Raw genomic sequence first — 16,895 nt, 5'->3', positions numbered from 1 at the left:
GTTAACCCAAGTTCTTGTTCATACATTCTTTGCATGTTTCCTTCCTCATTTTTAGGTTCACGGACTTTTTAAATCGATATCTTAAAATCTGAAGTTTATTATGTTTCCTTTGCTGTTGGATATCTCAGGGACGAGGACATGCTCCTGAAGAAGATGACGGATTTGGTAACGAAGGAAGGTAAAGAGGCTCAAGAATTCAAATTAGGTAGCACGCTTCCAATCATCCACCCACGGGGTAAATTGGCATTTCTTTGTGGTAAAATATATGCAAGGCCTACGAGAGATGTCTGTTACAACATTAGGGGATCACATCGCTGGTGTAAGAGAAGAAGCAATAAGCAGTGCTAAGATTCATATTGCTATATTTTCCACGAACTATGCAGAATCCCCTTGGTGTTTGTCAGAGCTGACACTTATGCTACAAACAAGCACTAGAATTATTCCTATTGACCCTATGGATGTCCGATATGCTAAAGGGGTCTATGCTCATGCATTTGATAAGCATGTAGAGATGGGAAGATATGCCTCGAAAAAGATTTTGGAGTGGAAGAAGGCGCTTTACAATGTGTTATTTAATGTAGGCCACATCGTTAAGAGCAAGGAGTGAGTACTAATTGCTTGACCTTTTATTTATTAATGCATCCTCTGCAATTTTCTTTAATATTTTATCATAATAAAGTCAACTGTTATAGCCTGATTCTTATTCAATGTTGTGTTTGCATTTATAGCGACGAAAACACGGTGCTCGAGCATATCGCTCATCGTGTGGGGACAAAGGTTAGAGAAGTACCACTGGTGGTCGCAGAACGTCTGTTGAGCGACGTAGATGGAGTTGTATAGGACTCTGAATTGAGGACAAAATTCTAAATGTAAATAATTGTACAATAACTATTCAAGTAATTGATATATTCCACACAAATATTAAAGTAGTTAGTAATGTGACACGATGACTTTCGCGTCACCCTGTAGATGTTCTTTCGAGAGCTGCATAAAAATTGTGGATAAGACATTGTTATTTGACTAGTGGTCCAGTAGAGTCTGGATGCTTCTACGCTTCTTCAGGCCATGGTTTCTGACAGTTTAGTCAATTTTCAAGGCATTTCTGTGCCCAAAGAAATGTAATAGCACAATAAGATTTTCAAGGCCCCATTGCTAGTGAGATCCCAAATGACCCAGTTAGCATAGAGGGAAATCCCCTATTTGCGAGTGGAAAGCAGTCCAAGAGCATAGGAGTCTTTAGGTAGACATAAAAGTCCTAGGAAGCTTCATGAAACTCATGATGCACAACATCAGAGGTCCAGATGAAATCCCTTAGGAGGCATTCAAGTGTGAGGTATGGAGCTCTGGAAGGAGCAAAACATGATGAATAATAGACATGTGTACCAGCCAACACTTTAGAATAAATCTGAAATTTTCTTGCAAGAGAGGGAGGTTTGGTAATCCAATAGTCCAATTTCTTCTCAATTTGTGCCAAGAAAACATTCCACAACTCCATAGGGGAAGCTTAAAAAGAGAAAGGAATGCCGAAAAATTGAAAGATTTTTCCATGCTAAACTCATTTCCACCCATAACCCTACAACCATTAAGGGCTTGACAAGAAGGATTGTCTGTAGCAAAGGGTCTTGTTCAATTAAATAGTAGACCTAAAGGAAAGGCAAAAAGTATTGAAGTATTGTAAAGCGTTGGCAATATTATCTTCATCCTCCAGGAGGGTGAGAAAGGAGTCATCTGCAAAATGGGCATTCACAAGCTACATAGAGAAATTTGGGAGAGTTATGCCACACACAAGACCCCGAGAGATAGTGTTGGCAAGAAGATAGCCTAACCCTTCGGTCGCCAAAACATAAATAGAATGCCCTAAAGGAAAACCTCAATGGATAGATTTGTAGATCCTGAAAGCTTCATATTGCTGGCCATTTATGGTAATACAAGTAGAGGTATCACCAAAAAGCATCTAAACTGATTACAGAAAGACTGTGCCAAACCCCAGGGCTTGAAGCATGGCCAAAATGAAGGGCCATTCAATCCAATCATAGGCTTTGGAAAAATCAATCTTAAGAAACAAGGCCTATAGTTTGGAAAAATGAGCCTACTCCATACCTTCCCAAACAACAATAATATTATCTAGAATATATCATAATTTAATGGAACTAATTTGTTCAAGATGAACAATCTATGGGAGCAGATGCTAGATTTAAAATGAGAGAGCCTTGGTAATGACCTTGTTGGAGACATTCAACAAAGTGATGGGCCTACAATTGCATATGTCTTCATGATGACTAGCTTTAGATATGAATTTGAGATTACCCTTATTAATAATGTTGCCTAGGGAATGAGAATTGTATGCTTCTTCATATATACCTGATGCATATTAGGAAAAATGTTATCCCTTAGAGCTTTGTAAAATTCACATGGGAAACCATCACATAGAGCTTTTTAGGGTTTTTTTCCTACTATATCCTCTCAGACAACTGCCTCAAGGTCTCCATCATCACTCTCCATAGACTACACATCTTAACCAGAGCAAAAATCCTAGTCATACAAAGCCCTCGTCCTCAAAACCAAATCGTATAGATAGAGCCAATAGACAAAGGTATGAGCTTGAAGCATGATCACCTATAAAGTGGTGAAAATACACATTCCAAAATGATAAAGAAAGAAGGTAAGAATTAATGAACGTTGGAGATGACTTCAATGGTAGTTATTACTCCTACATTATTTCCAACCAGTGGATGACAATTTTAGCCCCTCACTCCTCAAATAAGGAAATGCCTACGATGTTAATTATAAATATTTTGAATTATTTGATGATATATAATCTAATGAATACATCTGTGCAGTTTTAATTAAGAAATAAAAGCTCAAATTTATTTTAAATAAATTGAAAGCATGCATTGACCTTGTTATAAATGTTCAAATTTTATATTCTCATTCAATTAGTATGTGATAAATTTAATTTTTAATTTTCAAAATAATAGAATTATTTGAAATATACATAAAATATAAGTAAATTCTAAGTCTTCCTTTATGAATTTTATTTTAACTATTTTGTACATCGTTTCTATTTTGTGCTTATGTTTGTTAAATGGGTGTAAATTATTATTCATTTATGGGAGCTTAAGAAAATTCAATTTTAGGGAGCAATAGTTAAATAGATATATGACTTGCTTATTTAGCCATTCCAAATTCACAAGTCAAATTTTCTCACAAGAGCACACAAATGGGAATTTTTTAGTAATATTTTTTAAACATCTATTATTTCATTTAAAAAAATCATTTTGATATAAATATTTTGTTAAAAAATCATTTTATTAATTTATTAATTTCACAAGAAATATTGACTTTATTTAAATAAAAGTTAATTAATAACTAAATAAATAATAGATTAATAACAATTGACAATCTAATTGGAAAATATATATTTTCAAAAAATATAATATTTTATCATTGACAAGCTCAAAGGCCCGAACTCCATCTCGCCAAGAGCTCTTGTTATTGAATGATCTAGACAATGTTAGTTAAATTTTATTTTCAAATAAATATAATTATGGTTAATTTATTATCATGTTAATAGATGTGTGTGGAGAAAGAGAAGGAAGAGAGATGACTTTATATTAGTGAAAGTGCTCATATATTACATCATTCATAATCCTTCATTATAACTATCATATTCTAGCATAAAGGATGGTGTTGATGCGGATACTACTTATTTTTATTAATGTTTAATAACCATCAATATTGAACTTGAGTGTTGTGTACATTCTAAGTAGGCTATGTTATATACTTCAACTTGATTGTCAAAATTTACATGCACATGTACTATAACTTTTTTAGTATAATTAAAAATTTTGGATGCTTCAACTTCTGGAAAACTTAAACCTCACAATAAAATAATTTTACTTAATTAAAATAAGTTCGTTTTAGATATTATCACTCTTTTAGATATTATCACTCTTTTAATTAAAAGTCCTAGGCAGCTCCATGAAACTCATGATGCACAACATCAGAGGTCCAGATGAAATCCGTTAGGAGGCATTCAAGTTTGAGGTATGGAGCTCTGGAAGGAGCAAAACATGATGAATAATAGACATGTGTACCAGCCAACACTTTAGAATAAATCTGAAATTTTCTTGCAAGAGAGGGAGGTTTGGTAATCCAATAGTCCAATTTCTTCTCAATTTGTGCCAAGAAAACATTCCACAACTCCACAGGGGAAGCTTAAAAAGAGAAAGGAATGCCAAAAAATTGAAATATTTTTCCACGCTAAACTCATTTCCACCCATAACCCTACAACCATTGAGGGCTTGACAAGAAGGATTGTCTATAGCAAATGGTCTTGTTCAATTAAATAGTAGACCTAAAGGAAAGGCAAAAAGTATTGAAGTATTGTAAAGCGTTGGCAATATTATCTTCATCCTCCAGGAGGGTGAGAAAGGAGTCATCTACAAAATGGGCATTCACAAGCTACATAGAGGAATTTGGGAGAGCTATGCCACACACAAGACCCCGAGAGATAGTGTTGGCAAGAAGATAGCCTAACCCTTCGGTCACCAAAACATAAATAGAACGCCCTAAAGGAAAACCTCAATGGATAGATTTGTAGATCCTGAAAGCTTCATATTGCTAGCCATTTATGGTAATACAAGCAGAGGCATCACCAAAAAGGATCTAAACTGATTACAGAAAGACTGTGCCAAACCCCAGGGCTTGAAGCATGGCCAAAATGAAGGGCCATTCAATCCAATCATAGGCTTTGGAAAAATCAATCTTAAGAAACAAGGCCTATAGTTTGGAAAAATGAGCCTACTCCATACCTTCCCAAACAACAATAATATTATCTAGAATATATCATAATTTAATGGAACTAATTTGTTCAAGATGAACAATCTATGGGAGCAGATGCTAGATTTAAAGGGAGAGAGTCTTGGCAATGAGCTTGTCGGATACATTCAACAAAGTGATGGGCCTACAATTGCATATGTCTTCATGATCACTAGCTTTAGATATGAATTTGATATTACCCTTATTAATAATGTTGCCTAGGGAATGAGAATAGTTCAATTTTAGGGAGCAATAGTTAAATAGATATATGACTTGCTTATTTAGCCATTCCAAATTCACAAGTCAAATTTTCTCACAAGATCACACAAATGGGAATTTTTTAGTAATATTTTTTAAACATCTATTATTTCATTTTAAAAAAATCATTTTCATTCTAATATTTTGTTAAAAAATTATTTTATAAATTTATTAATTTCACAAGAAATATCGACTTTATTTAAATAAAAATTAATTAATAACTAAATAAATAATAGATTAATAACAATTGACAATCTAATTGGAAAATATATATTTTCAAAAAATATAATATTTTATCATTGACAAGCTCAAAGGCACGAACTCCATCTCGCCCAGAGCTCTTCTTATTGAATGATCTAGACAATGTTAGTTAAATTTTATTTTCAAATAAATATAATTATGGTTAATTTCTTATCATGTTAATAGATGTGTGGGGAGAAAGAGAAGGAAGAGAGATGACTTTATATTAGTGAAAGTGCTCATATATTACATCATTCATAATCCTTCATTATAACTATCATATTCTAGCATAAAGGATGGTGTTGATGCGGATACTACTTATTTTTCTTAATGTTTAATAACCATCAATATTGAACTTGAGTGTTGTGTACATTCTAAGTAGGCTATGTTATATACTTCAACTTGTTTGTCAAAATTTACATGCACATGTACTATAATTTTTTTAGTATAATTAAAATTTTTTGATGCTTCAACTTCTGGAAAACTAAAACCTCACAATAAAATAATTTTACTTAATTAAAATAAGTTCGTTTTAGATATTATCACTCTTTTAATTATAAGGGTCCAACACATTATGCACTCTCCTTTATGTAATTCATAACAGATTAAATTAGTAAATATCAATATATTTCTAGATTCGATTGGGTGTTTTGTTAGAATCCAATAAACACATACAATTGAATGCAAAAATATATTGATATTTACTAATAGCTTGTGAAAATTTGATACTATTAAGTTAAATTAGAATATCCTTATTATGATCCATGATTGTATGTTATGGCGATTGATCCATCCATTTTCTCCAAATTCACTCGACCTTATGAACATTTTTTTTTTCTCAACACCCTCCATCCTCAATTATATGGAATCTACTTTTGCTTATTTCCTATCATACAAGCTAACTTTCTCTTTATTTTCTAAGTTCAACTTGGAGAATATGTATGACATATATGTTGTATATTTACATGATGACACATTGTAGGTTACGTTAAATTTATATGTATGCAATGATTGTATCCCTTCATATGCAAATTCTTGTGTTATGCATACATTTTGTGTCAATGCTACATATTTTTAGACATATAATCATTCTAGGATTCACATGCATCTCAAAGGTAAGATAGAAAAATTATAAATTTTGTATACCAATTATATTTTCAATTTATTTCTGTGTTTGTTCTAATGAAAATCCCTTGATAAATAGATATATTGACAAATGGAATATCTATCCAAATGTCATACATATTTCATATTTAATTAACCCCCAACATTTTCTTTATGCACTCATATCTCAATAAAGTAGCATTAATTATACATTTATCAAATGATTATATGCATGCATATAATTTAAATCGATCCATTTTCGATGTTGTCATTAAGGGACCGGCCTTAGATTTATAGAATTGATCCACAAATATTAAAAATTAAATGTTCAAAATAATGTCCACTCATGCCAATTATTTTCTTTAGAGGATGACTAATATAAATACATTTAATGCAATTCATTTTCTCATTTGATATCATTATGCACTCAAAAAACATCATTTACATTTAGCATTTGAATTGATATAATAGAATAAATCTAAAATTGAATAATCATTCTAGAAACATTTCCATAAGAATGAAGTTCTTGATTGTTCATCAAGAGAACATGCATTTGTATTGAGGAAAATAATAATAGGCCGTGGCTATCCTCCTTACAAACTATATAGTTAACCAAGTTTCAAAAAATTGAAAACATCATGGATTTTCCAAAAAATTCAGCATTTGATTTTCATGATCTGCATAGTTTGTAGCCGAAAACAACAAAAAATTTGAGAAAAAATTACTATAAATTTGTGAATCTGGAAAGGAAATGTTTGGCTTTATTTTTTCTTTAATAAATTTTATCTGGAGATTAACCTATCGCATAATAATATAATATACTGAATACAATTTAAAGTACATACATTTAAAAATTGAATAATGATGAAAGCAGTTTGAAAATAGAGCTCCCTTCATGTTGAGTATTCTGCAGCCTTTCATTTAGTTTTACAAATCCTGTACATACAGATGGAATATTTTTGAGCAGCATATCCTCATCTCTCAACATATATAACAAAAAGATGCGAGAAAATAAACATTAGACTTTAAGAGTTTTGATTACACTTAATACAAAATACAAGAAAAAAATAAAACAACTAAACATTATCTTATAAGAGTTTAACTATGTAATTGATAAGAAATGAATAATTAGGGACTGATGCTCAATCCTTGCTATGAAGGATTGGACTAACATGCCATGAAGCACCAAAGAGTGTTTCCTTTGACTTCTGAAGCTGCTTTGAGGTGAATCTACCCTTCTCTTTAAGTCATTGAAAGGCATCAACAAAAACTCCTTTTGTATATCGAAAATGTTTAGGTTGTACACCATAGAAAATGGGAATAATCTGAGCACAAGTTTCAGATTTCATTAATGTCAGCTCTCGCAAGCACCACTTTGATTCTGCATAGTTCATTGAGAATATGGCTATATGAACCTTTCCTCTTTTCATTACTGTTTCTAGTACACCAGGCACATTATATCCCCATATAATGTGAAACTCTGACATGTACTTTCTTCCACTTGTGAAGCTTTTTTGAGTTTTATTTGCCTTCTCTTTTGTATCACTCAAATGCATCAAAATAGTCTCCTTTCAAATATCGTACATCTTTAGGCTTAACTTGGTAGAAGATGGGAACAATTCTACTTATTTTCCTTCTTCTTTGTATGAATGCCAGCTCTTCCAAACAGCGGTTGGATTGAGCATGCTCCTTTGAAAATATGAAAGAATTCAGGGAAGCACAATCGATTGTTGTTTTTACTTGTTGATCCACCAATTGACACTCTTCTGAATTTAGAAAAACCTTCACTTGCATGGCTACATATTTAAGCTTTTCAGAGATCATGAGTCCAGCTAGCAGATGTTTGGCATGGTGCAGATTCTGCAACATGCAGAAAACTACTGCTAGTGTTGGAAGATGATGCCTTGAAATTGGATTCGACGGTACAAAACAACAAAGGGAAAAAGATGGAAATCTAAAAGAAGAAAGGAATTCTTGTTATTCATCAAGCGAAGAGAATTCCAAAACATATAAAAAGCTTAGAGGTGCAGGTAGCGCAACAGAGAAATGTGAAGGAAGCCAGGCGGAACTAACAGAGAAGCGTGAAGGGATACAATGTAATTAAATAAGAATAATAAAAGTGGCTCGCTGCAGACAAAGGAGAAAGGAAGTTAGCACACAGGAATTTCCAATCAATCTTTTTGAAATTGTCTCTTTTCATTTCACTTTTCATGAAGCGAAGAAATGATAGTGATCCAAGACAAAGATTGGCTGAAACCATTCATTGTCGACCAGTCTTTGCATAAGTAACAGCGCGGAAGACCTGCACAAGTATCATCTGCTAAGCACTTCTAAATTCATAGACTTCCAGCCAATAATCTAGAATTGCTGACCATCTAGAACTCTGCGCCAAATCCACTTTCTTCATATATATATATTATCGTCTGGAAAGGGATTTTAATTCGAAGACTTCCAGGTGTAGAATTCCAGACCATCTAGAACTCTTTATATATATAATTCATTTTTTTGAGTGGTTGTATTGTTTCATATATTCAACTGTCATATTTTGTACATGAAACTTTCAGCAATGTACTTTAGTGTGCAATGGGTACATGTGTAGATATGAGAGCTCAATTAAATGAAATTTTGACCTTACTTTTTTATATATACATGCAATATATTTAAATTTGTACATTTTCATATTTCTTTCTCCTACATCTTCCTCTATCTCATTAACTCTCCATCACTATGCATCCCTTATCTCTTCATCTCGACCTCCTTAAATATCACTTTCTATCTTTATATTTACATCACTCCTTATCTCAATGTGCCTTCTTTATATATTTATATCTTCCATTCCTCTTTCTCTTAATTCCCCTCCCTCTCCTATCCTCTCCATGTCCCTCTTCTTTATCTTAGCATCTCTCCTCCTCTCGATCATCATCCCTTTGGCCCCTTTGGCAATATTGTAGTTTTTGTCAACACCAACTCAAGTTTAGGAAGATGTATCATTTGATGCCAAGGTCAAAGCCTAGATTCGTATAACCCTTCGGGCTAACTTTGTAGATAATAGTAATTGAGTAATAAATAATAGTAAATAAATAATAAATAATCTAGGCTTAGAACTCAACAATTATTAACATGTCCAACTCAATTAAAAAATAAAACAATCAGCAACCAAGAAAGCTAAAAAATGATCAACTATTAGTAAATGAACATGCATTATCTACAAGTCATCATTTTCTTGAGTTTTTGAAAATAATAATTAAAAAGTATCTCTAACAAAACTAGTAGTAGAGGGTCTCCTCTCTTCTCCTACTTAAGGTGCCCACTTCAAGGTTGCTTAGGAATTATGCAACGGTGTCGTCTACCCAGTCCCATCGTTTAGGATGGGTTGGATGTGCACCCCTCCATGCCATGCCATGCAATTGCATCTGCGGGCCCCCGTTGCACTTTCTATAAGTGAGTGGCTATTAGACAGTAAAGGCATGAAGAGATGTGTGGGATGTTTTTTCAAATAAAGGTTCAAAATAGTGAATATTTTGTATATGTGCATGTCATTAGTTATAAATTTTAAATTTTTAGTTTTAATATTTATTATTTTATTATTTTATCGAACTAATAATGTTTATTATGTATATTTATTATTATTTTATATTGTTTAAGTTTAATATATATCATTAAGATATTCAATATATAAGTAGATTTATTTGTTTAATACATATTATCATTTACATAATAAATCTATATTTTAATTTTCATGTTAATTAAATTTAATTTTCATTAATGCTAGTAAATTTAAATGAATATGTATTAGTTTAATATATTTTGACATAACTATAATATACAATATTAATTAGATAATAAGTTTTCAAATTAATCTAGTTAAAAATAAAAGTTTGCACTTGGTAAAATTTGAAAAAAAATATCATAACTTAAATAAAAATATAATTAAGTGTCTATGGTGAGAAATCTAATAAAAAAAAAACTAAATGGACCTAAAATAAATCTTTTAGTGTTAATCATAAAATTTATCATTTATTTTCCTATAACAAAGATTTTTTAAATGAAGTGATATAAATGAAGTAATATAATGAAGTGATAATAGAGTGATAGATGATGCCGCTCTGTCCATAACCGTGGGGCTAGATAGATGATGTCACTCATCCATGGCATGGCATGGCAACTGTCAACCCCGTCATCCAAGTGCATTTGCATTGGAAGCACAAACATTTATTTATTTATTCATAGTGCTTGTTTTTATGTTTGATTCAATTTTGGTTAAGTTAAATTTATTAATAGCTAGATTTTTTTTTAGTTAGAGTTATTAATATTTTAAATTAAATAGTGTTTAATAATACTATATTTAAAAGTTACATTTACATTTTAACTCTACATAAATATATTATATTTTTAGTTACTATAAATAATATTTTTTTAGTATATTATAATAAAAATTAAGTTAGATTTATAGTTAACCTTATATAGATTTCTTTAGTATATATATATATATATATAATCTCGATTTACTGATTAATATTTTTAAAATTATTAAAATTATAAAAGATTAAAATATTAATATATAAATTAATTTAGTAAAAAATAAAATGCTTATATTAATAAAATTTTAAAAAATATATCATAATAAAATATTTATCAAATTAGATGTATGTAGACTTTCATTTTTAACTAAACTAATTCAAAATCATATTATCTTATTGTTTTTTATATATGTATTATTATTTATAACTTAAAGTGTTGTTTAGAATTGAATGTTAAATATTAAACTTTTTCAAATGATATTTCCTTCAATTTTTATGTTAAATATTATTTTCCTTATTAAATTTGTAACAAAATAATATTTTCTTATGAAATATTAAATATTTATTTTATTTCTTAGATTTTAATAATGATTCTATTGAATTAGAATTTTAAAATTAATTAATTAATAGAGTTAATATCACTCTATAATTGTTTCATTATATTACTAACTCTATTATATTACTTCATTTAAAAAATCTTTGTTAAACGAAAATAAATGATAAATTTTATGATTAACACTAAAAAAATTTATTTTAGGTCCATTTAGTTTTTTTTTTTAAATTAGATTTTTCACCATAGACACTTAACTATATTTTTATTTAAGTTATGATAATTTTTAAAAAAATTTACTAAGTGTGAACTTTTAATTTTAACCTTTATTTGAAAAAACAACCCACACACCCACATCTCTTCATGCCTTTACCGTGTGACGGCCACTCACTTGGACAAAGTGCAACTAGGGCCCGCGGATGATGCAATGGCATGACATGGAGGGGCACGCATCTAGCCCATCCCGAATGATCGGGCTGGGTAGACGACGTCGAAATTGAGTTCTTTTTTTCCCACTTCGATGAAATTTTTAATGTACCCTACGAATACTTAGTTATCTATAAAAGGATGTCTATGAAGCAACGTATTTGCACTTGATTTCACTAAAGTTTAAAGATATTGAAATAATTATTTTCTTAAAATAAAAAAATACACAATCAGAATAATTCAGCAAACGCGTTTTCATTTAGTCACTCAGTAATTAGATGTTTTCCCTAAATTCGGTGGAACAACAGGCGAGACACCAACAACTACGAAATGGGATTCCACAGACAAAAATTCTTCTGCGCCTTCTGCTTCTATTCGGAGATGCTTCCGCGTTTCTCCCACGCAGTTTCCTTCCCAATTAAGGTTGGCAGCCGCGCAATCGACGCGTTTGACTCCACATTACAACTAGAGAACTTCTTTCGCGCATTTATTTTACCTTGACTTTTTTATTTGGTCCATCTTATCTCAACAAGAAGACGAACAACCCTTCTAGTTTTGTCCTTCAATTCTGTGTCTATTGTCTTGTTTCATCAAATCTTATTTCATGGCATCTACATCCAACACTAACAGTGGCCAAGACCTCGAAGAAATTGCCCCATCTACATTTAATTCTGGTGGATCCAGAACATCAAAGTTGGAAGAAGGCCAAAGGAGTAAGAAAAGTCAAATAAAACTTCAGTTGTCCTCAACTAGTCACTCTAACTCTTTTAGTCAGACTCTGTCATGCTTCTTCGTTTCTTCCGCGCGGTTACCTCAGTGAGTACACATAGTCTACACGTTTAGTCGCACATTTATTTCTCATTACTTATCCCTCTCCTGCTCTTTTATATGCACCCACTCCTTTTCTCTTTGAACGCCCCTTTTTTCAACCTTTGTCATGTTCGCCTAAATCTAATTTCATGGCATCTTCTTCTAATCGGCACAGTGGTGTTCCGTTAAATTGCCAACACGCTGAAGAATTTCCATCATCCACATCTGCTTCTTATGCATCCACGATGCCTGTGAAAGATTTCCCGCGTTATGATGTATTTATCAATCATTTTAAACAGCCTCTAGGGGTAGCAATTTATAAAGAGCTTGATGCGTTGGGACTGAAGGTTTTTCTGAATTTGAAAGAGCTTGATTTGCGGGATGAAGAAGTAGAAGCAGCTTTTAAGATTGCCTAGCTTTACATTCCAATATTTTCAGAGGGGGTATGCACAATCCAAACAAGCTTGAACGCGACTCTAAGAAATTGGAGGAGTGGAGGAAAGCGCTTTATAGCGTTTCACATTATGTAGGTCCAGTCGTTGAGAGCAAGGAGTAAGTACTAAGTACCCATCTCTCGACCAGATGCACTCATCGTTTACTAATCGCTTCATTCTTTTATCTTGAGCCTCATAGACTTTAGTTATCCATAGAACTTGTGACGTTTATGCTGCTGAAGACAATTACAGAGTGGGTAGCGCAAGAGGGAAAAATGTGTCAAGAATTTGTAGGACCATCTAAGACTAGTTCAAGCATCCAACAACAGGGAGAAGAATTTGCAGCAACTACATCTACTTCAGGTGGATCGATAATGCTTGTGATAAAGGTTAAGTATGATGTATTTATTAACCATCGGGGTCCTGATGTCAAACGTACACTCGCCACAGCTATCTATAAAATGCTCACAGGAATGGGACTGAAGGTTTTTTTGGATTCAGAAGAGCTTAAGTGGGGGGGTCACTTTCCTAGTGTACTAGAACAAGTAATAAAGAGTACCTGGCTTAACATAGCTATATTTTTAGAGGACTATGCAACGTCCAAGTGGTATTTGCGAGAGCTTTCGTTGATTAGCGGAAGAGAAGGCAGTAAGTTTGTTTCCATTTATTACCATGTTTTTCCGTATGAATTAAGATATATTGGAAAGGGAAGCTATGGTAAGGCATTTGGGCAGCACCAAGACAAGGGTAGATATAACCCAGAGAAGCTGGAGGAGTGGAAGGAAGCACTTCGCCATGCTTCGTTTTGTGCGGGTCATATCATCAATAGCAAAGAGTAAGTATGAGCTTGAAGCATGATCACCTATAAAGTGGTGAAAATACACATTCCAAAATGATAAAGAAAGAAGGTAAGAATTAATGAACGGGTGAGATGACTTCAATGGTAGTCATTACTCCTACATTATTTCCAACCATTGGATGACAATTTTAGCCTCTCACCTTTCAAATAAGAAAATGCATACGATGTTAATTATAAATATTTTGAATTATTTGATGATATATAATCTAATGAATACATCTGTGAAGTTTTAATTAAGAAATAAAAGCTCAAATTTATTTTAAATAAATTGAAAGCATGCATTGACCTTGTTATAAATGTTCAAATTTCATATTCTCATTCAATTAGTATGTGATAAATTTAATTTTTAATTTTCAAAATAGTTAATTCATGGGAGCTTAAGGCATTTCAATTTTAGGGACCAATAGTTAAATAGATATATGACTTGCTTATTTAGCCATTCCAAATTCACAAGTCAAATTTTCTCACAAGAGCACACAAATGGGAATGTTTTAGTATATTTTTTAAACATCTATTATTTCATTTAAAAAAATCATTTTCATTCTAATATTTTGTTAAAAAATTATTTTATAAATTTATTAATTTTTAAATTTCACAAGAAATATCAACTTTATTTAAATAAAAATTAATAATAACTAAATAAATAATAGATTAATAACAATTGACAATCTAATTGGAAAACATATATTTTCAAAAAATATAATATTTTATCATTGACAAGCTCAAAGGCACGAACTCCATCTCGCCAAGAGCTCTTGTTATTGAATGATCTAGACAATGTTAGTTAAATTTTATTTTCAAATAAATATAATTATGGTTAATTTCTTATCATGTTAATAGATGTGTGGGGAGAAAGAGAAGGAAGAGAGATGACTTTATATTAGTGAAAGTGCTCATATATTACCTCATTCATAATCCTTCATTATAACTATCATATTCTAGCATAAAGGATGGTGTTGATGCGGATACTCCTTATTTTTATTAATGTTTAATAACCATCAGTATTGAACTTGAGTGTTGTGTACATTCTAAGTAGGCTATGTTATATACTTCAACTTGTTTGTCAAAATTTACATGCAAATGTACTATAATTTTTTTAGCATAATTAAAATTTTTAGATGCTTCAACTTCTAGAAAAAATAAACCTCACAATAAAATAATTTTACTTAATTCAAATAAGTTCTTTTTAGATATTATCACTCTTTTAATTATAAGGGTCCAAAACATTATGCACTCTCTTTTATGTAATTCATAACAGATTAAATTAGTAAATATCAATATATTTCTAGATTCGATTGGGTGTTCTGTTAGAATCCAATAAACACATACAATTGAATCCAAAAATATATTAATAGTTACAAATAACTTCTAAAAATTTGATACTATTAAGTTAAATTAGAATATCCTTATTATGATCCATGATTGTACGTTATGGCGATTGATCCATCCATTTTCTCCAAATTCACTCGACCTTATGAACATTTTTTTTTTTCTCAACACCCTTCATCCTTAATCATATGGAATCTACTTTTGCTTTGTTCCTATCATACAAGCTAACTTTCTCTTTGCTTTCTAAGTTCAACTTGGAGAATATGTATGACATATATGTTGCATATTTACATGATGACACATTATAGGTTACGTTAAATTTATATGTATGCAATGATTATATCCTTTCATATCCAAATTCTTATGTTATGCATACATTTTGTGTCAATGCTACATATTTTTAGACATATAATCATTCTAGGATTCACATGCATCTCAAAGGAAAGATAGAAAAATTATAAATTTTGTATACCAATTATATTTTCAATTTATTTTTGTATTTGTTCTAAGGAGAATCCCTTGATAAATAGATATATTGACAAATGCAATATCTACCCAAATGTCACACATATTTCATATTTAATTAACCCCAAACATTTTCTTTATGCACTCATATCTCAATAAAGTAGCATTCATTATACATTTATCAAATGATTTTATGCATGCATATAATTTAAATCGATCCATTTTCGATGTTGTCATTAATGAACTGACCTTAGATTTATAGAATTGATCAAAAAATATTGAAAATTAAATGTTTAAAATAATGTCCACTCATGCCAATTGCTTTCTTTAGAGGATGACTAATATAAATACATTTAATGCAATTCATTTTCTCATTTGATATCATTATGCACTTAAAAACCATCATTTACATTTAGCATTTGAATTGATATAATAGAATAAATCTAAAATTGAATAATCATTCTAGAAACATTTCCATAAGAATGAAGTTCTTGATTGGTCATCAAGAGAACATGCATTTGTATTGAGGAAAATAATAATAGGCAGTGGCTATCCTCCTTACAAACTATATAGTTGACCAGGTTTCAAAAAATTGTAAACATCATGGATTTTCCAAAAAAATCAGCAATTGATCTTCATGATATGCATAGTTTGTAGCCAAAAACAAAAAAAAATTTGAAAAAAAATTACTATAAATTTGTGAATCTTTAAAGGAAAAGTTTGGCTTTATTTTTTCTTTAATAAATTTTGTCTCGAGATCAACCTATCGCATAATAATATAATATATTGAATACAATTTAATGTACATACATTTAAAAATTGAATAATGATGAAAGCAGTTTGAAAATAGAGCTCCCTTTATGCTGAGTATTCTGTAGCCTTTCATTTAGTTTTACAAATACTGTACATACAGATGGAATATTCTTGAGCAGCATATCCTCATCTCTCCACATATATAACAATAAAATGCCAAAAAATAAACATTAGACTTTAAGAGTTTTGATTACACTTAATACGAAATACAAGAAAAAAATAAAACATCTAAACATTATCTTATAAGAGTTTAACTATGTAATTGATAAGAAATGAATAATTAGGGACTGATGCTCAATCCTTGCTATGAAGGATTGGACTAACATGCCATGAAGCACCAAAGAGTGTTTCCTTTGACTTCCAAAGCTGCTTTGAGGTGAATCTACCCTTCTCTTTAAGTCATTGAAAGGCATCCCCAAAAACTCCTTTTGTATATCAAAAATGTTCAGGTTGTACACCATAGAAAATGGGAATAATCTGAGCGC

The 16,895-nt window shown here is 31.0% G+C and overlaps 1 protein-coding gene across 1 annotated transcript; it reads left to right on the top strand.

The window, feature by feature from the left end:
* Nucleotides 1–283: 283 nt before the first annotated feature.
* Nucleotides 284–12,926, top strand: LOC149544138 (toll/interleukin-1 receptor-like protein). Its single transcript, XM_089795900.1, has 3 exons — nucleotides 284–603; nucleotides 729–834; nucleotides 12,810–12,926. Exons 1-3 carry the CDS (start codon nucleotides 284–286, stop codon nucleotides 12,924–12,926), a joined length of 543 nt encoding a protein of 180 aa, XP_089652026.1.
* Nucleotides 12,927–16,895: the final 3,969 nt, after the last annotated feature.

This window comes from Cupressus sempervirens, chromosome 8 (genome assembly GCF_028749045.1).
Source record: "Cupressus sempervirens isolate cs-2001-9-10 chromosome 8, ASM2874904v1, whole genome shotgun sequence".
Classification (NCBI taxonomy): Eukaryota; Viridiplantae; Streptophyta; class Pinopsida; order Cupressales; family Cupressaceae; genus Cupressus; species Cupressus sempervirens.
Note: the sequence above shows the minus strand (reverse complement) of the source record. Positions and strands in the feature narration are given on the sequence as shown.